At 45.8% G+C, this 24,853-nt stretch overlaps 1 protein-coding gene across 10 annotated transcripts in view; it reads left to right on the top strand.

Annotated features, from left to right (window-relative positions):
- LOC139531751 (receptor-type tyrosine-protein phosphatase mu-like) overlaps positions 1 to 24,853 on the top strand; it is a 307,488-nt gene that overhangs the window by 171,571 nt on the left and 111,064 nt on the right. For all 10 annotated transcript variants that reach the window (XM_071328521.1, XM_071328518.1, XM_071328517.1 and 7 more), the window contains exons 10-11: positions 4,103 to 4,304; positions 4,597 to 4,699. In XM_071328521.1, the coding sequence (XP_071184622.1) occupies positions 4,103 to 4,304; positions 4,597 to 4,699 (305 nt within the window). The remainder of the gene's footprint in view (positions 1 to 4,102; positions 4,305 to 4,596; positions 4,700 to 24,853) is intronic.

Here is a 24,853-nt window from a genome sequence, read left to right as displayed (position 1 = left end):
GTTGTCTGGTTGAAATGTTTAGATTTGATGGGGAAGCTGAGAGGTCAAATGTACTATTTAGGCTTTCTTCTGCCAAGTTTAACCCTTCACTTTTGCAGTGAAACATTTTGTCCAGGAAGTTGTCTAAGAGGGATGGAATTTGTTGTTGGCTAATTGTTTTCTGGTAGGTTTCTGCTCTCTCTTTTCTGTCTCTTTCTCTCTCTCTCTGTCCCTCTGTCTCTGTGTCTCTCTGTATCTGTCTTTCTGTCTCTCTCTCTGTCTTTTTCTCTCGGTCTCTCTCGCCCTCTGTCTTTCTCGGTTTCCCGCTCTCTCTCTCTAACACACATCCATCTTGTGCCTGGCAGGAGCTGGGCGGCTTCCATCTTTCATTCACTCCGGGCCCTTAATTATCTAATAAATCCAACCTAATAACCTTAAGGCCTGCATGCACTGAGGCTTGTTAACACAATCTATTACCCACTGAACCCCCTCCGACAGCACACCCAACACCAGCCCAGCCCTGTGCCCCAGAGTGGAGCTCCTAATACAACTGACAAGGAATTAAACGAGTTTCCCCAACAACCAGGGAGGAAATTAAAGTTACAACTTGGGGCCTTGTTCAATCAGACCCCCGTATCCCAAGTTTTGGGGATAAGTCAAAAGTATAATTGTTTCCCTGAGTTTGTGAGTATGCACATGTTGATTGATGCCCTCAACAGTACAACGTCAGCGGTAGAACTACAGTCGTAGCCAAAAGTTTTGAGAATGACACAAATATTAATTTTCACAAAGTCTGCTGCTTCAATGTCTTTAGATATTTTTGTCAGATATTACTATGGAATACTGAAGTATAATTACTAGCATTCCATAAGTGTCAAAGGCATTTATTGACAATTACATGAAGTTGATGCAAAGAGTCAATATTTGCAGTGTTGATCCTGGATGGTTGGGAGAAGTTGCTCTCGGAGGATGTGTTGGTACCATTTTTTATTCATGGCTGTGTTCTTAGGCAAAATTGTGAGTGAGCCCACTCCTTTGGCTGAGAAGCAACCCCACACATGAATGGTCTCAGGATGCTTTACTGTTGGCATGACACAGGACTGATGGTAGCGCTCACCATGTCTTCTCCGGACAAGCTTTTTTCCGGATGCCCCAAACAATCAGAAAGGGGATTCATCAGAGAAAACGACTTTTCCCCAGTCCTCAGCAGTCCAATCCCTGTACCTTGTGCAGAATATCAGTCTGTCCCTGATGTTTTTCCTGGAGAGAAGTGGCTTCTTTGCTGCCCTTCTTGACACCAGGCCATCCTCCAAAAGTCTTCGCCTCACTGTGCGTGCAGATGCACTCACACCTGCCTGCTGCCATTCCTGAGCAAGCTCTGTACTGGTGGTGCCCCGATCCCGCAGCTGAATCAACTTTAGGAGATGGTCCTGGCGCTTGCTGGACTTTCTTGGGCGCTCTGAAGCCTTCTTCACAACAATTGAATCGCTCTCCTTGAAGTTCTTGATGATCCGGTAAATGGTTGATTTAGGTGCAATCTTACTGGCAGCAATATCCTTGCCTGTGAAGCCCGTTTTGTGCAAAGCAATGATGGCGGCACGTGTTTCCTTGCAGGTAACCATGGATGACAGAGGAAGAACAATGATTCCAAGCACCACCCTCCTTTTGAAGCTTCCAGTCTGTTATTCGAACTCAATCAGCATGACAGAGTGATCTCCAGCCTTGTCCTCGTCAACACACTGTGTTAACGAGAGAATCACTGCCATGATGTCAGCTGGTCCTTTTGTGGCAGGGCTGAAATGTAGTGGAAATGTTTTTTGGGGATTCAGTTCATTCGCATGGCAAAGAGGGACTTTGCAATTAATTGCAATTCATCTGATCACTCTTCATAACATTCTGGAGAATATGCAAATTGCCATCATACAAACTGAGGCAGCAGACTTTGTGAAAATTAATATTTGTGTCATTCTCAAAACTTTTGGCCACGACTGTAGATACCTCTTTTATTGAAAATTATTGAAGTAGCTCTTCCTCTTGTGATATGTTCTCGTAAATCAATCGTGAGTCAGAGAATATACAGTGTGATCTTCAAAGATTGAAGGGACCAAACATGTATTATTGTAGCGAACACTGTTAAAATAGGCAGTTAAAAAAGTTAATCCTCAAACTGCTGGAATAGAAACTGGAGGCATACAGTACTTGAGCCTGGTTGTCATAGGACTTTAATTTGACAGGAGCGTGGGGCATACCTTAGACAGGGTAAACATGCTGCACTTAATCTGTCTGACATCATCCAGTATTTATAAAGATTGCAGCCTTTAAAATACCCTTCAACAACACTGTGGCGTCAAGACGGAAACATCTGGCCCTCTTCAACATTTACACAACCTCAAAAGCACCTTCACAACCTTAAAATAACTTTCACAACTTAATACCGGTTTGAGTCTTATAGCTGTGTGGTCTCCTATAATCCACATTTGTACATAAAACATCATTGTAAAGCACTGTTCATGTGAATAGGCTACTGTAGTACTACATGTTTCTCCCATCGCAGCGTTTGCCTTGCGTTTGACATGCACTTCCACTCTCTACACAATGCGATGTTAGAGGCTTTTTAGTGAGTTCAAAAGAGCCATTGTACCAGAACCCAATTTATGCTGAAATTCTCCAATTAAGCTGTCAGGTATGCACATAATGAAATTATATTCTGTCACCTCCACCCCCTGTAATTCTGAGCTGCTATTGTGATCAAGTTGGACAAATCAAAAGGTTTTTTTTCTGCCTCATTAGACTCTGATAAAGTCAACCCCATTATCATTGGCTGACATTCAGCTTGTCTCATATGCTCTTCAGTATTTGACTGTGAGCCATGCGTCTTTCACTCCAAAACAGCATTTTGTTCAGGGTTGGCACATCTTTACTGTGCTTTGTCTCAGTTTGGCAGTTGTAGTATGGGCTCGTTCTTTGGGGCTTTGCCTTGAAGATGTACAGCTGGCCCTTTGCGTTGAGACGAATTCAGGGCTATTCTACTATGACTGGTGATACAAGAAAACTTTTGTGTGTTGATTAATTGTCATAAGTCATTAAGTACTTCAATAGCTCTGTATGTAGTACTACGTAGGAGTTGTTCCCTAGGAAATTGTTTCTATGTCTGTTCATTGCATTCTTCAAGGTTGCCAAAGTGAAGGGGTCATCATACCATTCAGTGTTGCCTTGTGTGTCACTGACCAAAACATGACCACAGTCACCATGGCGACTTCCCCTGCTCCTAACTGAACCCTATCGAATCCTCCTTTCCCAACTGAAAATCCCTCACCCCACCAATCAGCCTTGTGTGTGATAATACTGCTCAACGCTAGCTATCTAGCCTTTTGAAATGATCCAGATGCGTTCCTCTCTCCCTGCCTCCCTCCCGCCCTGCCTGATGAAGACTAATGTCCCACCAGAGCCCTGAGCAGCAGCATTTCACACCTGATGGATACAAATGGCCGCCACCGCACTCCAACACTCCCCATTGTGCTTCTTAATTGGGAATCAGAACGGAATAATAATGGAGCTTTCCATTATGGGAGACCGAATGATTTATTTAAATGAAGCTTACTGAGAGAGAGGGAGAGCTGATAAAGTTATAAGAATGAGGGGAGGGATGAGGAGGGGTGTATTCTCCGCTCCGCTGCACTCTCTTTCAGAAAGAAATTCCCGGGGCCTCCAATCTCCTGCTCGATGGGGTGGGGGGTTTAGAATAAAACAAGTGTTCCCCCCCTGCCCAAACTCTCGCTCATTCAATCCATCACGGAAATGACATTGGAGCGGAGCGTTATCTGTCTACAGTTTTGCCCACAAGTTCCTCCCTTTTCAACGTTGTGACAGACTTGAATGAAGCTTCTATGGAAAGTTCAGGCCTAGTTTCACTATCAAGGGCTCTGGATGCAAACTCTAACTTTGTGTGCTAACTCTTTCAGTATTGTAGTACATTGTAGTTTTATAGATGTACGCCATTATCCTTACCATACACCAAAACGAACCATAGCTATGACCATAGCAAGCCTGACGCTAGATTTGAAACTTTGATATAAACTTGTCATATCCAATCATCTAATCTAGGTTGTGTGTCAATCCACAGATCTCCTACAAGGCCTTGAGCTCCTTCGACACGGAGTTTGACCTGAGCAACCAGAGCGGCAAGGTGTTTAAGTTCAGCAACGAGACGTCCCACATGTTTGTGGGTCTCTACCCCGGCTCCACATACTCCTTCACCATCCGGGCCAGCACCGTCAAGGGCTTCGGCCCCCCCGTCATCACCCAGTTCACCACCAAGATCTCAGGTAGGAGAAGCAATGACCAGGACCAAGTAACCAATAATCCTGGACAACTTACTGTAGAGCCCTAAATCTTCCAGGAGATCCTCAGTAATATATAGCTGTGTTCATTGTTCCTGGGTGTAGCGTTTGTCTGCGTTTGTGTGTACTTGCTGTTCTCTGTCTGTCTCTGTCTCCTGTCTGTCTCTGTCTTCTGTCTCCTGTCTCTGTCTCCTGTCTCTGTCTGTCTCCAGGTCTCCGTCTGTCTTTATTTGTCAGTCAAGTCACCATCTCCTGTGCTCATGTGTTCCCACCCCAGCTCCGTTGATGCCAGGCTATGACCAGGAGACTCCCCTGAACCAGACAGACAGCACGGTTACTGTCCTGCTGAAGCCTGCCCAGAGCAGAGGAGCCCCTGTCAGGTAGAACCATTCACACATCAAATAGCCCTACACACACACTCACGTCACACACAGTAATAAACACCCTGCCCTCACTCCAGCCACTGTCGTCCTCTCCTCCTCTCGCTCCCACAATTTCTTTCACCGCGCAAACGGCCCTCACAAACGGCCACCAACCACCACAGCCGTCTCCCTCTGACGGCCCTCCGTTCTAATTGATTGTAATTGGCTTGGGAGGCTGGTGATATTATCCACAACAACATATTTTGTTTTTTAACATTGTCAGCATGTATTAATGTGGGCATTTGATCTGATCAAGCAGCACTATTTTTGCCTTTTAAAGTTAAGAATAAAGCTGTTCTCTCAGACTCCAAAGATGAGCAGTCTCAATCTCCTCCTCTTTCTCTCTACTTCTCGATTCTTCCTTCTTCTGGAAGCAAAGATTGTGGTCAAGGGTGTCTCTCCTATGATTTGCACACCTCTGAAAATAAACAGAAATATGCAATACGCTTGCCTGGGAGCCTAAACGGTGGTTTGGGCCTTTATTTTTCTCTTGGTTGAGAGAGAAATCAATAACAGTGCTGGCAGGTTCCCACACCCCAGCTATGTTATCCTTCCTTCATTGGCCACTACTGCTAGTGCTGCCGACGAGTTCTCCACGAAACCTACGGCTGTCATTTGTCTGGCACTAAGTGTGTGTGTGTGTGTGTGTGAGAGAAAATGTGTACGCGGACTGCATGTGTGTGAAGACTGCAGATATGCTAGCCGGTTGGGCTGAGGTTGTCCTTCACACATAGACAGGATATCCTACTACTGTCCTTACTGTAGTTTGCTCTTTAGTCATGAAGTCCTTGCACTGCATTAAGACAACATTATCACAAGTTCTGTGCACTTTTAATCATTCATAGACCCACACAGAGACGACGGACACACACACACAGGGGCTGGCCAGCAGCTAGAGTGATTACATGTTTCAGACTGAGGAGATAACCAGTTTCTCTATGGGCTCACTCACACACACACACACACACACACACACACACACACACACACACACACACACACACACACACACACACACACACACACACACACACACACACACACACACAGGACAACCTGTCTCTGTTATCAAAAGGAAGGATAAAAGTATTTTAGTATGAAGAAACCAGCCGGTATAAATAAATGAGCATGTGCTTTAGCACCTGGTGGCCCATCATGAAGTATTTACTGTTCACTCCTGTCTGAAGCCACTTTAATGGCCGTTTGAGCAAAGTGACAAAAGACACTGAGAGAAACACAGAGAGGCCTCTCTCTCCACCTCACATGAATAGAGCCTAAGTTACATAGATGGACGGTAGTGATATTAGCCTTTTTCACCTGCCGATCACATTCTATAAAGGAATGCCCTGAGTACTGGAAGTTGCTTTGTATAAAAGCGTATTCTAAGTGGCATATTGTTATTATTTACATAAGGTAGACTGAGCCAAACACCCGCAAGGTATCCATAAAAAGTAGGACACTGGAATTCACTCTCCGTCAAACATGATCCTTTTAATTTAACAATTAAAAGAAAAACCCACTATTGTAAGTTAAGATTAACACCAAAAATGTGAAGAAAACTGTCAGCCCTGCTCCAATCCTCCAATCCAAACCAGGTACACTTTCTTTCTCTCCCTGATGACCCTTCGACGACTGTGTCACATGGGCCCGTCGTTGCCATCTTAATTACAGTTAACGGGTCTTAATGAAATCACAGGATTCGCTAATTAGCGCATTGAGGCTGTCTTTTGTTGACTGGCAAGGATTCGCTAAAAGATTAAAGAGGGGATTTGCCGGCTAAAATGTTCGCTGGTTTGTATAACTCCTTATAATCCCAGCACAATGTCTCACCAGGAAAATTAAGAAAACCAAAGGCTGTAAATTGGAGCGATATATGATTAATTTGGAATTATTTGTCATTTCATTTGAGAAATTCTGATATTGTATATTGAAGAGCATTATCAACTGTCAATTAAGTGACATAATATGTAGTACTACTGCATATAACAATAACAATGATTAAATATGATTCTCAATTTCTATGCCTTTGACGTTTCTTTGAGATTCCTAGGCCTTGGTCACCGCAGTGTTCTGGCTTGACAACACAGTGTGCATTTCCATTCAATAGGCGATTATGCTCATTAACATGCATGTATTTCAAAGGTCCATGACATTAAGAAGGGTCTCCTTCAAAGTGTAACTTTTGTGTGTCGAGCTACCACCATGATTTGTAGGAAGGTGATCTCGGCACTCTGAATCAAAGTGTGCGTGCATGCTTGCCAGCTACTCACTTGTTACATATGTAGCAGTCTGTCGAGAAGAAAGGTGACAAACACACTTAGTCAGGAGCTCCATATCCCTTCAAAAGAAGAGGCGGGTGGGCTGAGGAGACAAGAAACTAAGTTGAAAGTCAAGGAGAAAATAGAGGGCAGGAGATAAAGGAGGCTGTTGATGAAAAACAGGATTTGAAGGAGTCTCCTCTTTTACTCCCTCCAGCATATTATGACAGAATGACAGTGGAGAACTACACAGTAGGTCTCAAGAGAAAGAGTTAGTCAGAAGGAGAGAGAGAGTCAGACGGAGTCTCGGAGTCAGAAAGAGTCAGACGGAGTCAGAAAGAGTCAGACGGAGTCTCGGAGTCAGACGGAGTCTCGGAGTCAGAAAGAGTCAGTCGGAGTCAGAAAGAGTCAGTCGGAGTCAGAAAGAGTCAGTCGGAGTCTCGGAGTCAGAAAGAGTCAGTCGGAGTCAGAAAGAGTCAGTCGGAGTCTGAAAGAGTCAGTCGGAGTCTCGGAGTCAGAAAGAGTCAGTCAGAGTCAGAAAGAGTCAGTCGGAGTCAGAAAGAGTCAGTCGGAGTCTCGGAGTCAGACGGAGAAAAAGATTCATACCACACAGACATGCACAGACTGTCATAGCACAGACTGTCATAGCACAGACTGTCATAGCACAGACTGTCATAGCACAGACTGTCATAGCACAGACTGTCATAGCACAGCCTGTGGCTGAAGAGGTAATGCTCTGTTGCTACAAAGTGGAGTGAATTAAGAGAAACCATGTGAGCTTTTGAGCAATTCATTTTCATATGACACCGCTCTTCTTTGGAGATATTTTTCTCACTTTGTTTTAACATGGAGTCGGTAGCATTGGAGTTGATGTTGTTCATAACATGTTGGTTACCCTGTCAAAGGCTCAACGAGATCAAAACGAATACACCACACACTGTGTAAGAACATGCATACTTATTCGCCATAATGAGAGTCCTCCCTGGCGATGGGATTGAGCCAGACAGATTTTAATGTGAAATACCAGATGTTTTTCCGTGATACATTTCGTTAAGACTGCAACCCTTCAAACTGATTGTAAACGTTTGGTAAAAGCAAAGAGTCGGGACGCACACAAAAATACCTCTGTCTGTCATGTCGCATTTGGGGCATAATGCCTTGTGAGGGACTGGATCATTGACAGGCTGGTGTTTGAAGGGCGGTCTGTCTGGCAGCGTTACATATGTGTGGCGCTACAATGGCAGCCTAACCAGGGGCAAGTTACTCCTTTAAATGGATTACTGTCAGTCAGGTTCGCGCTCGCACTAATGTGTCGAATCTGCCGCACCAGGGCTAGGACACACACCACCCTGCACTCACACATGCTCAGACGAGCACACACACACGCATATAGACACACACACAAACCTCCTCACCCCCTGTGCCAAGACAAGCGTTTACCCAGCGCTGTGGAAAAAGATTTGTGACGCCTCCTAAACCCAACATCGCCCCAGCTACGGAGTCAAACCACTTTCTCTCTGTCATCTGTTTCTCTGAGGACAGCCAGCAACACTCCCGAGAGAGGGGGAGTGAGAGAGAGGGGGAGTGAGAGAGAGGGGGAGTGAGAGAGAGGGGGAGTGAGAGAGAACAGCCCACCTCAGACCCGCACCACAACCTCAACATCACAATGGGACACACAACACAGGACCCACCAACCCAACAGACCCCACCCCCTCCTAACATCCCTCCTGTCAGCTCCCTCGATAGCCCTACTGACAACCCCCCCCCCCCCCCCCACATCCACTGAGGACACACAAAAGCCAAAGATTGTGCTCCTCATTGACTCAAATGGCAAATACATTGAAGAGGACAAGCTTTTTCCCTAACACAAAGTAGCTCAACTCTGGTGCCCAAACACTAGGCATGTCCTGGAGCTGTTGTCAGAGGACAGACTAGGGTCCCCAGCCACATCACAATTCACACGGGCACAAATGACCTGAGGGCCCAGCAGGAAAGGGTGGCCACAGTAGTCAAGGGAGTGATTGAAAAAGCTTCTTCCACTTTCCCCAACGCACAAGTTGTTATCTCCACCCTGCTACCACGAAAAGACTGACCCTGCCACCATACAGTGGGTGAATGCAAGCTCTCGAGACTGTGCCTCAAAACCTAAAGTATACCTGGCCCACCACTCCACCATGGACTTGAACAGCCTTGACGACCAGGTCCACCTCTACAAGGCAACAATCCCAACTTTTGCCAGGACCCTGAAGGATGTCACCCTCAACTGTAGCCCCAGAACCTCACACAGGGGCAACAGAGCAACAGACACCCTGCCCAGACCAGTGAGAGACCCTTCCACACCGGCAAGACCCCCTCCCGAAGGACCTGCACCTGGAGAATCCATGCCAAGAGGACCTACACCCAGACCACACCATCACCAGCCACACCCCAACCAGCTAAGACCACCCCAAGCAAACCCTGGCCACACCCTATATAGGCCCCACCATGTCAGACCTATGCCTTTTCTGCCCACCCCATGCCCCTGCGGCAAGGACCTCAACATGACAGCAGGACATATGCCCAGGCCGTGAGCAGAGCAACAGGCCCAACCCCCACTATTACCCCTGCCCAAGCACCATCCTGTGACCTAAGAGGTATTTATCAGATGCTCCACATGCTCTGCTCACACCTACTTTGATGTTCCGGGCCTAAACCACACAAAAACAACACTAGACACTATGGAACACAAAGCTTTTACTATCTCATTCTGGAATATACAAGGACTGAGGTCATCTGCCGTTGGCCTAAAGAGCAGACAGACATTGTCATCCAACAAGAAACATGGTATAAAGGAGACGGACCCACTGGTTGCCTTCTAGTTTACAGAGAGCTGGTAGTCCCATCCACCAAACTACCAGATGTGAAACAGGGAAGAAACTCGGGGTATGCTAATTTGGTATAGAGCAGACCTAGTCAAAACAGGAACATTTTACATCTGGCTAGAAATTAATAAGGAAATGATCTCAACAGAGAGAAATGTCCTCGTGTGCTACCTATATTCCCCCAATAGAATCCCCATACTTTAACGATGACAGCTTCTCCATCCCAGAGAGGTAGATCAACAATTTACAGGCTCAGGAACATGTGGTAGTCTGTGGCAAACTAAATGCCAGAATTGGACAAGAACCCGACACCCTCAGCACACAGGGGGACAAACAGAACAGCATTCCCTCCCCCATATGCCCCCCTAGACACAACTACGCAACATAACCAACAAAAACGGGTCACAACTCTTGCATCTCTGTTGTGTGCTGGGTATGTGCATAGTCAATGGTAGACTTCGAGGACACTCCTATGGTAGGTATAGCTATAGCTCATCTCTTGGCAGTAGTACTGTAGACTACTTTATCACTGACCTCAACCCAGAGTCTCTTAGGGGTGTCAGTGGACTGACTGTGAACGTTCTATCAGATCACAGCAAAATCACACTCTACTTGAACAGAGCTATGCTCAATCATGAGGCATCAAAGCCAAAGGAACTGAATAATATTAAGAAATGCTGTAGCAGGAAGGAAAATAGTGTGGAAATCTACCCAAAAACTTTTAGGCAACAACAAATTCAATCCCTTCTAGACAATTTCCTGGACAAAAGGTTTCACTGTAATAGTGAAAGTGTAAACTTGGCAGTCAAAAACCTAAACAGTATTTGACCTCTCAGCTTCCCTATCAAATCAAAACAATTCAAGCAGACAACATAAGAAAATTAACAACAATGACAAATGGTTTGATGAAGAATCCAAAAACTTAAAGAAATTGAGGAACCTATCCAACCAAAAACATAGAGACCTAGAAAACCTGAGCCTATGGTGAATCACTAAAACAATACAGAAATACACTACGGAAAAAGAAGGAACAGCACGTCAGAAATCAGCTCAATGTAATTGAAGAATCCATAGAATCGAACCACTTCTGGGGAATAGGAAAACTCTAAACAAACAACAACACAAAGAGTTACCTATCCAAAACGGAGATGTATGGATAAACAACTTCTCCAATCTTTTTGGCTCTATAACAAAGAACAAACAGCAAAAACATGTACATGATCAAATACAAATCTTAGAATCAACTATTAAAGACTACCATAACTCACTGGATTCTCCAATTACATTGAAAGAACTATAGGACAAAATATAAACCCTCCAACCCAAAAAGGCCTGTGGGGCCAGCAGACTCGTATATTTCCTCAGCGAAACACTCTCACAGACCTGTTAGTTTTTCTTTAAGAAGCCCTCCTGTTCTCCACTCATTACCTGTATTAACTGCACCTGTTTGAACTCGTTACCTGTATAAAAGACACCTGTCCACACACTCAATCAAATAGACTCCAACCTCTCCACAATGGCCAAGACCAGAGAGCTGTGTAAGGACATCAGGGATAAAATTGTAGACCTGCACAAGGCTGGGATGGGCTACAGGACAATAGGCAAGCAGCTTGGTGAGAAGGCAACAACTGTTGGCGCAATTATTAGAAATGGAAGAAGTTCAAGATGACGGTCAATCAGCCTCGGTCTGGGGCTCCATGAAAGATCTCACCTCGTGGGGCATCAATGATCATGAGGAAGGTGAGGGATTAGCCCAGAACTACACGGCAGGACCTGGTCAATGACCTGAAGAGAGCTGGGACCACAGTCTCAAAGAAAACCATTAGTAACACACTACGCCGCCATGGATTAAAATCCTGCAGCGCACGCAAGGTCCTCCTGCTCAAGCCAACGCATGTCCAGGCCCGTCTGAAGTTTGCCAATGACCATCTGGATGATCCAGAGGAGGAATGGGAGAAGGTCATGTGGTCTGATGAGACAAAAATAGAGCTTTTTGGTCTAAACTCCACTCGCCGTGTTTGGAGGAAGAAGAATGAGTACAACCCCAAGAACACCATCCCAACCGTGAAGCATGGAGGTGGAAACATCATTCTTTGGGGATGCTTTTCTGCAAAGGGGACAGGACGACTGCACCGTATTGAGGGGAGGATGGATGGGGCCATGTATCGCGAGATCTTGGCCAACAACCTCCTTCCCTCAGTAAGAGCATTGAAGATGGGTCGTGGCTGGGTCTTCCAGTATGACAACGACCCGAAACACACAGCCAGGGCAACTAAGGAGTGGCTCCGTAAGAAGCATCTCAAGGTCCTGGAGTAGCCTAGCCAGTCTCCAGACCTGAACCCAATAGAAAATCTTTGGAGGGAGCTGAAAGTCCATATTGCCCAGCGACAGCCTCGAAACCTGAAGGATCTGGAGAAGGTCTGTATGGAGGAGTGGGCCAAAATCCCTGCTGCAGTGTGTGCAAACCTGGTCAAGAATTACAGGAAACGTATGATCTCTGTAATTGCAAACAAAGGTTTCTGTACCAAATATTAAGTTCTGCTTTTCTGATGTATCAAATACTTATGTCATGCAATAAAATGCAAATGAATTACTTAAATATCATACAATGTGATTTTCTGGATTTTTGTTTTAGATTCCGTCTCTCACAGTTGAAGTGTACCTATGATAAAAATTACAGACCTCTACATGCTTTGTAAGTAGGAAAACCTGCAAAATCGGCAGTGTATCAAATACTTGTTCTCCCCACTGTATATACACGAATTGGCAAGGGCACTAGAACAGTCTGCAGCACCTGGCCTCACCCTACTAGAATCTGAAGTCAAATGTCTACTGTTTGCTGATGATCTGGTGCTTCTGTCCCCAACCAAGGAGGGCCTACAGCAGCACCTAGATCTTCTGCACAGATTCTGTCAGACCTGGGCCCTGACAGTAAATCTCAGTAAGACAAAAATAATTATGTTCTTAAAAAGGTCCAGTTGCCAGGACCAGGAATACAAATTCCATCTAGACACTGTTGCCCTAGAACACACAAAAAAACTATACATACCTCGGCCTAAACATCAGCGCCACAGATAACTTCCACAAAGCTGTGAACGATCTGAGACAAGGCAAGAAGCCATCAAAAGGAACATAAAATTCGACATACCAATTTAGGATCTGGCTAAGATCACAAAATGGGACAACCAAGAATTCACAAAATGGGGCAAACACCAAATTGAGACTGCATTCAGAATTCTGCCAAAATATCCTCTGTGTACAACGTAAAACACCAAATAATGCATGCAGAGCAGAATTAGGCCGATACCCGTTAATGATCAAAATCCAGAAAGGAGACATTTAAATTCTACAAGCTCCTAAAAGGAAGCGATTCCCAAACCATCGATAATAAAGCCATCACCTACAGAGAAATTAACCTTGCGAAGAGCCCCCTAAGAAAGCTGGTCCTGGGGCTTTGTTCACAAACACAGACCCCAAAGAGCCCCAGGATAACAACACAATTGGACCCAACCAAATCATGAGAGAACATCAAGATAATTACTTGACACATTGTAAATAATTTACACAAAATTGAGCAAACTAGAATGCTATTTGGCCCTAAACAGAGAGTACACAGTGGCAGAATACCTGACCACTGTGACTAACCCAAAATTAAGGAAATCTTTGACTATGTACAGACTATGAGCATAGCCTTGCTATTGAGAGAGGTCACCAAAGGCAGACCTGGCTCTCAAGAGAAGACAGGCTATGTGCACATGGCCCACAAAAAGAGTTGGAAACTGAGCTACACTTCCTAACCTCCTGCCCAATGTATGACCATATTAGAGACACATATTTCCCTCAGATTATACAGACCCACAAAGAATTTGAAAACAAATACAATTTTGATAAACTCCCATAACAATGGGGGAAATACAACGGTGTGCATTCACAGCAGCAAGATTTGTGACCTGTGAAAAGGGCAACCAATGAAGAACAAACACCATTGTAAATTCAAACAATATTTATGTTGATTTATTTTCCCTTTTGTACTTTAACTATTTGCACATCATTACAACACTGTATATAGACATAATATGACATTTGAAATGTCTTTATTCTTTTGGAACTTTTGAGTGTAATGTTTACTGTAATTTTTTTAATTATCTATTCCACTTGCTGTGGCAATGTAAACATATATTTCCCATGCCAATAAAGCCCCTTAAATTGAGAGAAGGGGGGTGAGAGGGATGTGGAGGGAGAGGGATGTGGAGGGAGAGGGAAAGAGAGTCCCTTTCTGTCATCATTGATTTAATATGTTCCAATATGTTTGCTTTGGCAATGTATGTGGTTACACTTTCCATGCCAACAAAGCCTTTTGAATTTAAGAGAGAGGGAGGGAACAAGATCCCTTGTTTCTCTAATTTTGTGATCTGCTCTGCTCTATCACAATCAACCTGTCCTGTTTTACCATCCCCCCACAGGGGAGGTAACACATTTCCACCTGTCTTCTGTTTTATCCATCCCCCCAGGGGAGGTAACACATTACCACCTGTCTTCTGTTTTATACATCCCCCCAGGGGAGGTAACACATTACCACCAGTCTTCTGTTTTATACATCCCCCCAGGGGAGGTAACACATTACCACCTGTCCTGTTTTATCTATCCCCCCAGGGGAGGTATCACATTACCACCTGTCTTCTGTTTTATCCATCCCCCCAGGGGAGGTATCACATTACCACCTGTCTTCTGTTTTATCCATCCCCCCAGGGGAGGTATCACATTACCACGTGTCTTCTGTTTTATCCATCCCCCCAGGGGAGGTATCACATTACCACCAGTCTTCTGTTTTATCCATCCCCCCAGGGGAGGTAACACATTTCCATCTGTCCTGTTTTATACATCCCCCCAGGGGAGGTATCACAATCCACCTGTCCTGTTTTACCATCCCCCCCAGGGGAGGTAACACATTTCCACCTGTCTTCTGTTTTATCCATCCCCCCAGGGGAGGTAACACTTTACCACCTGTCTTCTGTTTTATCCATCCCCCCAGGGGAGGTATCACATTACCACCTGTCCTGTTTTATCCATCCCCCCAGGGGAGGTATCACATTACCACCTGTCCTGTTTTATCTATCCCCCCAGGGGAGGTATCACATTACCACCTGTCTTCTGTTTTATCTATCCCCCCAGGGGAGGTATCACATTACCACCTGTCTTCTGTTTTATCCATCCCCCCAGGGGAGGTATCACATTACCACCTGTCTTCTGTTTTATCCATCCCCCCAGGGGAGGTAACACATTTCCACCTGTCTTCTGTTTTATCCATCCCCCCAGGGGAGGTAACACATTACCACCTGTCTTCTGTTTTATACATCCCCCCAGGGGAGGTAACACATTACCACCTGTCTTCTGTTTTATCCATCCCCCCAGGGGAGGTATCACATTACCACCTGTCTTCTGTTTTATCCATCCCCCCAGGGGAGGTATCACATTACCACGTGTCTTCTGTTTTATCCATCCCCCCAGGGGAGGTATCACATTACCACCAGTCTTCTGTTTTATCCATCCCCCCAGGGGAGGTAACACATTTCCATCTGTCCTGTTTTATACATCCCCCCAGGGGAGGTATCACAATCCACCTGTCCTGTTTTACCATCCCCCCCAGGGGAGGTAACACATTTCCACCTGTCTTCTGTTTTATCCATCCCCCCAGGGGAGGTAACACATTACCACCTGTCTTCTGTTTTATCCATCCCCCCAGGGGAGGTATCACATTACCACCTGTCCTGTTTTATCCATCCCCCCAGGGGAGGTATCACATTACCACCTGTCCTGTTTTATCTATCCCCCCAGGGGAGGTATCACATTACCACCTGTCTTCTGTTTTATCTATCCCCCCAGGGGAGGTATCACATTACCACCTGTCTTCTGTTTTATCCATCCCCCCAGGGGAGGTATCACATTACCACCTGTCTTCTGTTTTATCCATCCCCCCAGGGGAGGTAACACATTTCCACCTGTCTTCTGTTTTATCCATCCCCCCAGGGGAGGTAACACATTACCACCTGTCTTCTGTTTTATACATCCCCCCAGGGGAGGTAACACATTACCACCTGTCTTCTGTTTTATCCATCCCCCCAGGGGAGGTATCACATTACCACCTGTCTTCTGTTTTATCCATCCCCCCAGGGGAGGTATCACATTACCACCTGTCTTCTGTTTTATCCATCCCCTCAGGGGAGGTAACACATTACCACCTGTCTTCTGTTTTATCCATCCCCTCAGGGGAGGTAACACATTACCACCTGTCTTCTGTTTTATCCATCCCCCCAGGGGAGGTAACACATTACCACGTGTCTTCTGTTTTATCCATCCCCCCAGGGGAGGTAACACATTACCACCTGTCTTCTGTTTTATCCATCCCCCCAGGGGAGGTATCACATTACCACCTGTCTTCTGTTTTATACATCCCCCCAGGGGAGGTAACACTTTACCACCTGTCTTCTGTTTTATCCATCCCCCCAGGGGAGGTATCACATTACCACCTGTCTTCTGTTTTATCCATCCCCTCAGGGGAGGTAACACATTACCACTTGTCTTCTGTTTTATCTATCCCCCCAGGGGAGGTATCACATTACCACCTGTCTTCTGTTTTATACATCCCCCCAGGGGAGGTAACACATTACCACGTGTCTTCTGTTTTATCTATCCCCCCAGTGGAGGTATCACATTACCACCTGTCTTCTGTTTTATCTATCCCCCCAGGGGAGGTATCACATTACCACCTGTCTTCTGTTTTATCTATCCCCCCAGGGGAGGTATCACATTACCACGTGTCTTCTGTTTTATCCATCCCCCCAGGGGAGGTAACACATTTCCACCTGTCTTCTGTTTTATACATCCCCCCAGGGGAGGTAACACATTACCACCTGTCTTCTGTTTTATCCATCCCCCCAGGGGAGGTAACACATTACCACCTGTCTTCTGTTTTATCCATCCCCCCAGGGGAGGTATCACTTTACCACCTGTCTTCTGTTTTATCTATCCCCCCAGGGGAGGTATCACATTACCACCTGTCTTCTGTTTTATCCATCCCCCCAGGGGAGGTATCACATTACCACCTGTCCTGTTTTATCCATCCCCCCAGGGGAGGTATCACATTACCACCTGTCTCCTGTTTTATCTATCCCCCCAGGGGAGGTATCACATTACCACCTGTCTTCTGTTTTATCCATCCCCCCAGGGGAGGTATCACATTACCACCTGTCTTCTGTTTTATCCATCCCCCCAGGGGAGGTAACACATTACCACCTGTCTTCTGTTTTATCTATCCCCCCAGGGGAGGTAACACATTACCACCTGTCTTCTGTTTTATCCATCCCCCCAGGGGAGGTATCACTTTACCACGTGTCTTCTGTTTTATCTATCCCCCCAGGGGAGGTAACACATTACCACCTGTCTTCTGTTTTATCCATCCCCCCAGGGGAGGTAACACATTACCACCTGTCCTGTTTTATCCATCCCCCCAGGGGAGGTAACACATTACCACCTGTCTTCTGTTTTATCCATCCCCCCAGGGGAGATATCACACTCCACCTGTCCTGTTTTATCCATCCCCCCAGGGGAGGTATCACATTACCACCTGTCCTGTTTTATCTATCCCCCCAGGGGAGGTATCACTTTACCACATTTCTTCTGTTTTATCCATCCCCCCAGGGGAGGTATCACAATCCACCTGTCTTCTGTTTTATCCATCCCCCCAGGGGAGGTATCACATTACCACCTGTCTTCTGTTTTATCCATCCCCTCAGGGGAGGTATCACTTTACCACGTGTCTTCTGTTTTATCCATCCCCCCAGGGGAGGTATCACAATCCACCTGTCTTCTGTTTTATCCATCCCCCCAGTGGAGGTATCACATTACCACCTGTCTTCTGTTTTATCCATCCCCCCAGGGGAGGTATCACATTACCACGTGTCTTCTGTTTTATCCATCCCCCCAGGGGAGGTATCACATTACCACCAGTCTTCTGTTTTATCCATCCCCCCAGGGGAGGTAACACATTTCCATCTGTCCTGTTTTATACATCCCCCCAGGGGAGGTATCACATTACCACCTGTCTTCTGTTTTATCCATCCCCCCAGGGGAGGTATCACATTACCACCTGTCTTCTGTTTTATCCATCCCCCCAGGGGAGGTATCACATTACCACCTGTCCTGTTTTATCCATCCCCCCAGGGGAGGTATCACATTACCACCTGTCTTCTGTTTTATCCATCCCCCCAGGGGAGGTAACACATTACCACCTGTCCTGTTTTATCCATCCCCCCAGGGGAGGTATCACATTACCACCTGTCTTCTGTTTTATCCATCCCCCCAGGGGAGGTATCACATTACCACCTGTCTCCTGTTTTATCCATCCTCCCAGGGGAGGTATCACATTACCACCTGTCTTCTGTTTTATCCATCCCCCCAGGGGAGGTATCACATTACCACCTGTCTTCTGTTTTATCCATCCCCCCAGGGGAGGTAACACATTACCACCTGTCTTCTGTTTTATCTATCCCCCCAGGGGAGGTAACACATTACCACCTGTCTTCTGTTTTATCCATCCCCCCAGGGGAGGTATCACTTTACCACGTGTCTTCTGTTTTATCCATCCCCCCAGGGGAGGTATCACTTTACCACCTGTCTTCTGTTTTATCCATCCCCCCAGGGGAGGTATCACATTACCACCTGTCTTCTGTTTTATCCATCCCCCCAGGGGAGGTATCACTTTACCACGTGTCTTCTGTTTTATCCATCCCCCCAGGGGAGGTATCACATTACCACCTGTCTTCTGTTTTATCTATCCCCCCAGGGGAGGTAACACTTTACCACGTGTCTTCTGTTTCATCCATCCCCCCAGGGGAGGTATCACATTACCACCAGTCTTCTGTTTTATCCATCCCCCCAGGGGAGGTAACACATTTCCATCTGTCCTGTTTTATCCATCCCCCCAGGGGAGGTATCACATTACCACCTGTCTTCTGTTTTATCCATCCCCCCAGGGGAGGTAACACATTACCACCTGTCTTCTGTTTTATCTATCCCCCCAGGGGAGGTATCACATTACCACCTGTCTTCTGTTTTATCTATCCTCCCAGGGGAGGTATCACATTACCACCTGTCTTCTGTTTTATCTATCCTCCCAGGGGAGGTATCACATTACCACCTGTCTTCTGTTTTATCCATCCCCCCAGGGGAGGTATCACATTACCACCTGTCTTCTGTTTTATCCATCCCCCCAGGGGAGGTAACACATTACCACCTGTCTTCTGTTTTATCTATCCCCCCAGGGGAGGTAACACATTACCACCTGTCTTCTGTTTTATCCATCCCCCCAGGGGAGGTATCACTTTACCACGTGTCTTCTGTTTTATCTATCCCCCCAGGGGAGGTAACACATTACCACCTGTCCTGTTTTATCCATCCCCCCAGGGGAGGTAACACATTACCACCTGTCTTCTGTTTTATCCATCCCCCCAGGGGAGATATCACACTCCACCTGTCCTGTTTTATCCATCCCCCCAGGGGAGGTATCACATTACCACCTGTCCTGTTTTATCTATCCCCCCAGGGGAGGTATCACTTTACCACATTTCTTCTGTTTTATCCATCCCCCCAGGGGAGGTATCACAATCCACCTGTCTTCTGTTTTATCCATCCCCCCAGGGGAGGTATCACATTACCACCTGTCTTCTGTTTTATCCATCCCCTCAGGGGAGGTATCACTTTACCACGTGTCTTCTGTTTTATCCATCCCCCCAGGGGAGGTATCACATTACCACGTGTCTTCTGTTTTATCCATCCCCCCAGGGGAGGTATCACACTCCACCTGTCCTGTTTTATCCATTCCCCCAGGGGAGGTATCACTTTACCACGTGTCTTCTGTTTTATCCATCCCCCCAGGGGAGGTATCACAATCCACCTGTCTTCTGTTTTATCCATTCCCCCAGGGGAGGTATCACATTACCACCTGTCTTCTGTTTTATCCATGCCCCCAGGGGAGGTATCACATTACCACCTGTCCTGTTTTATCCATCCCCCCAGGGGAGGTATCACATTACCACCTGTCCTGTTTTATCCATCCCCCCAGGGGAGGTAACACATTACCACCTGTCTTCTGTTTTATCTATCCCCCCAGGGGAGGTATCACATTACCACCTGTCTTCTGTTTTATCCATTCCCCCAGGGGAGGTATCACATTACCACCTGTCCTGTTTTATCCATCCCCCCAGGGGAGGTATCACATTACCACCTGTCCTGTTTTATCTATCCCCCCAGGGGAGGTATCACATTAGTACCTGTCCTGTTTTATCTATCCCCCCAGGGGAGGTATCACATTACCACCTGTCTTCTGTTTTATCCATCCCCCCAGGGGAGGTATCACATTACCACCTGTCCTGTTTTATCCATCCCCCCAGGGGAGGTATCACATTACCACCTGTCCTGTTTTATCTATCCCCCCAGGGGAGGTATCACATTAGTACCTGTCCTCTCTCATGAGGGTAACCCCTTTATTAGATTCATTCACGGAGGAAGAGGGTATTGTCCTCCTAGCGTTTTGTGTGGCGCGGTGTTGTGACAAAGAAAGTTTCCTGCTCTCCTCGTGATTCCTGTGTACGCGGACAGGAAACGTTGTGAAGAGGTTACATTGTGACAATGGCAGGCAGGGGCCTCCACACCCTTGTGTCCACACAGAACTCTCTATGTGTCAGCCTATCAGGCATAATGACTGATGTGGTGTAACCCTGGAGAGTGATACACGAGGGCTGGGCCCCGGTGAGAACTCAAGGGCCTCGGCCTCTGAAAACAAGGCTGTTGTTTCATGGAGAGTTGGTTGCTCAGTCACCCAGGTCAGAGGCTCACCCTTCCCCTATCCTCTCTCCTACGTGCTCCTGTTCCTGCTGAACTGAATGTGTTTGCATCAGGGGGGCACAGGCTATCACTAGATAGGTATATACGTTCCCTATCTCCCCTTATCTGCTCATCTCCAACCCTCTCTTCCTGCCCTTTCCTATAACTCTGTCATACCTCCCGGGTCCAGGCTCCATCCACAGTGGGAGCCTCCTCAGCAAGTTTCCCTGAGATTTAAGTGACATTTAATCTGTGCAGCTTGGCCTCATTTGTGTAGACCTGCTCCTACTTTATGGGGGAGGCGATAAATAAGGGAGCAGGGAGACAGGTGGAGGCTACAGGGGGAGGAGTGCTGTCGATGCTGGCCTCAGGAGATGGGGCCATGCAGTCCCTTTATCCCTAAATCAGTCACAGAGTGGAGGGGGCAGTACTGGACCACTGCCGGAGGGAAGAGTTTGAGATAACTGAAATGATAGTTTGGGAGGATCAATAGTGGTGGTATCGCTGAGTTGAGACTAGCAAGGGAAAACATTATGCAAAGTTAATTAGACCTCACTAGCCTCCTCCCTCACTTCTTTCCTTTCACCCCCTCATTCTGTTTTTTATTCTGTTCATCCTCTCCTCTCAAAGTCCCGGGTCACCATTGAGTCCATGCTAACGCGGAGGCTGTGTGTAATTGGTCTAGCGTCACGTGGGGCGCTACACTGAAACGGAGCAGGCAGCGTGGCACAAGGAGCCCTAATTGGTGTCAGCTGAGGTTGCCCAACTGAAACAGTGTTTAGCTTTGTTGCCTCTGCCTCTCTCTCTCTCTCTACCTTCTCTGCCTTTCTGTCTACCTCCCTTTTTTCTTTCTCTCGCTACCTCCTCTCTCTCTGTCACTCACTCACCAGGTGGTTGGTCTGAGTCGTTGGCTGTGGAATGTTTTCTCACCTTTCGTCTCTCTCAAAGCACACAGTCCCACTTCTCTCCCTGCTTTTATAATTACTATGACAATGTTTACAGTCTCTTAGCTGTCTCTCTGCTGTGTTCTGCTCCAATCGGTTCATGGCTAAGTAGAACTAGTTCTCCATAGGTGTATGCTCCCTGGCTGACTGCAATATATGACTGTTGGGTCTCTAGGCCATGTAGAGGGAGTGATTTACACCACCTTGGGGGAGACAATCCTCCCAACCTCTCCCTCAAACCTCCCTGCCTCTCCTGGACCAGTGTCAGCCACTAAAGATTGTCTCCCAGCCCAACCTCATTTGAATTCCTCTCAAAGGTTTCTCTCTTTTCCCTGGGTAGCTACGAAGTGGCCAGTTAATAGCCCCACTTCTCTTTCTCTCTCTAAGTATCCTCATTGATTGTTGTGGATTGAATGAAGGAGAGTTAATTGAACACTAAATAGTACTAGAACTACAAAAGTCAAAGAAAAAACAACAGTAGTCTGGCAACGATGTGATCTGTACAAACTTTTTTGCTTAGTTTTCAGTTGGTGTCTCAGCAGTTCCATCGCTCGCGGTAAAGCTAAGGCCAGAGGAGATTGTTGCCGATATTAAGCCCGCAGTGAGATCATGGAGACAGTTTTGCCATCAGCACTTTCCAACTCTCCTGAAGGAAAAATAAATGATTATACTCATAATCTGCCAACGCCCTGCTTTTAAGTATGCAGCACTCCAATATGTATTTTTCACTATGATAATCCTGATGGTTGTCCAATAAATTCTGATATTTTAGCTGGGAAGAAGGAATAGATGAGTGGGAGCCATTTTGTCCTGTATTGATGCACATTTCTCTTGATTTTCTTCCTATTCTCAGGACATTTACTAGTGCCCTGGGGGCACCGGGAGAGAAAAATATTTAATTAAGTGGGAGTTGTTTTTCTCAAAATGATATCTAGACGTTGCAGGTAGCCTTGGAGGAGCCATTTGTGCTGGGTTTTGTATTATTTATTGAAGATGCATCGTTCTTCTCCGGTTCCAGCCCCCGAGCTTATGTTTTTCTCTCTTTACTGGCTGTGCCCAGAAAGCAGACACATTTTTCACCCCGGTAATTTGCAGAGAAAATATAAACTTTTGACCTGTTGTCTGGCGGTAAACAGAATAGTGCTTTATCATAGCATTATCATAAATAGGCTTTTACTGCAACTGCTGTTTATCGGTTTATGCTGCTTGTTCTATTCAGACATATAGGCATTTTTTCCCTCGTTGGCATAATAATACAAAATTACAACATTTCAGTTGCTATTTCTTAGTCTGGATTTTCTCCTGGAGGGCTCAATTAGTTCCTAAACTTTTAGCCTGGTTTAACGAGACTGAATGCAACACTCACCGCATTGAGTTCAGTCTGGTTTAGCCAGGCTATAATGTACTGTACCTTCACAGGAGGATCTCTTGGTTAGAACTATAATGGGTAAGAACAATGGGAGGCATCTGTCCCAGAGGCACAGTCACCTGGTATACCTGGTGGAGGGAGGGATAAATCACTGCGGTGACAGCCTCTTAAAGTAATGGCTGGCCTTTAAGGAGGCCCTAAATCTGTGACTTAATGTTCTCCTCAGCTCCTCCTCTTCTCCCACTCTCCCACCTAGCTGCCCTCCACTTCTCTCTTCTTCCTCTTCATCATACTCATCCTCCACTCTCTCCACTCCTCTTCTTTTCCCTCCCTCCCTCCCTCCGTCTCTGCCCTGCCTTTGGTTCTGTGCAGTGTTCGTAATTAGCCCTCTTATTTCTCGCCTGCCTCTTCACCATAATTAATATTTTATTACATAGATTTTATCGTTAAATAGCGCTGCGCCAAGAGGGTTCGGGGGGCTCCGGAGAATGTCAGAAGGGAACTTATTGATGCTGGGGAAGTTCTTCTTGTCTGTAATGAGCTATACAGCTCAAAGAGCGGGGGCGACTAGCATATTCACAGGGACCTGCCCCAATATTCTCAAGCAGTTTATGACCGACCTACTCTCCAATGGATGTGGACTAAGCCAAGGGGAAATGTAATGAATATCGAATAGGCCCAACAATTTATAATGCAGCCTCCAGTTTGGAGAGCACTCAACCCAAAAAACGGTGTTATTTCCAAGACAAACATGTTGTTTCGGGGCTTTACACAGGTGTGGGCCGTCGGGAATTGTGATTGTGGCAAGTGGAGTCAGGACTCTGGAGCTTTCTCGGTTCTTGTTTGAAAGTATTTTCTTCTAGAGATTCTGCTCAGGTGAAAGCAGATGGTTACTTCCTGGAAAGGTCAGAGATCAGCTGAATTTGTTGTACGTTGTCTTTGCACCTCACTCCCCCTTCAGTTCCACTTGACTGTGCATGAGTAACACTCACGATAAACAGCTTTGAAGTTAGGTCAGCTTAACGTTATGCTCCATTTAAAAGTGCCGAAAAACAGCAGATGCTGTGCTGTACACTAGAGCAACCCAGTACAAGCTGCACAAATATTCCATTATGTTATATTATAAAACATCATGGTTAGTTATAAGGTTTGACAAAATTAGATGAGTTATGATTGTTGATTTGCTTTTAATTATGATTTGTGGGCTGACGGCTTCAGATATTCTGATTAGCCATAACATTTGATTAAATTAGCCATTTTTTCACATGAACCTTTTTGGGTTGCATTACCATCTCAATGAAAGGATTATTTTGAGCTAATTACAGCAATTATAGTTCTAATGTTGGAGTGTCACGAAGAGGACGGGGATCAAATCAGCAATATTCAAACTCCTATTCAATGTTCAAACTCATATTCAATGTTCTTACTCATATTCAATGTTCAAACTCATATTCAATGTTCAAACTCCTATTCAATGTTCATACTCCTATTCAATGTTCATACTCCTATTCAATGTTCAAACTCCTATTCAATGTTCAAACTCCTATTCAATGTTCATACTCCTATTCAATGTTCAAACTCCTATTCAATGTTCAAACTCCTATTCAATGTTCATACTCATGTTCATACTCATATTCAATGTTCATACTCATATTCAATATGCATACTCATATTCAATATTCATATTCAATAGTCATACTCATATTCAACATTCATACTCATATTCAATACTCAAACTCATGCTCAATGTTCATACTCATGCTCAATGTTCATACTCATATTCAATAGTCATACTCATA

Source organism: Salvelinus alpinus, chromosome 10 (assembly GCF_045679555.1).
Source record: "Salvelinus alpinus chromosome 10, SLU_Salpinus.1, whole genome shotgun sequence".
Taxonomy (NCBI): Eukaryota; Metazoa; Chordata; class Actinopteri; order Salmoniformes; family Salmonidae; genus Salvelinus; species Salvelinus alpinus.
The sequence above is the reverse complement of the archived record's forward strand: the minus strand, read 5'-3'. Positions and strand labels throughout refer to the sequence as shown.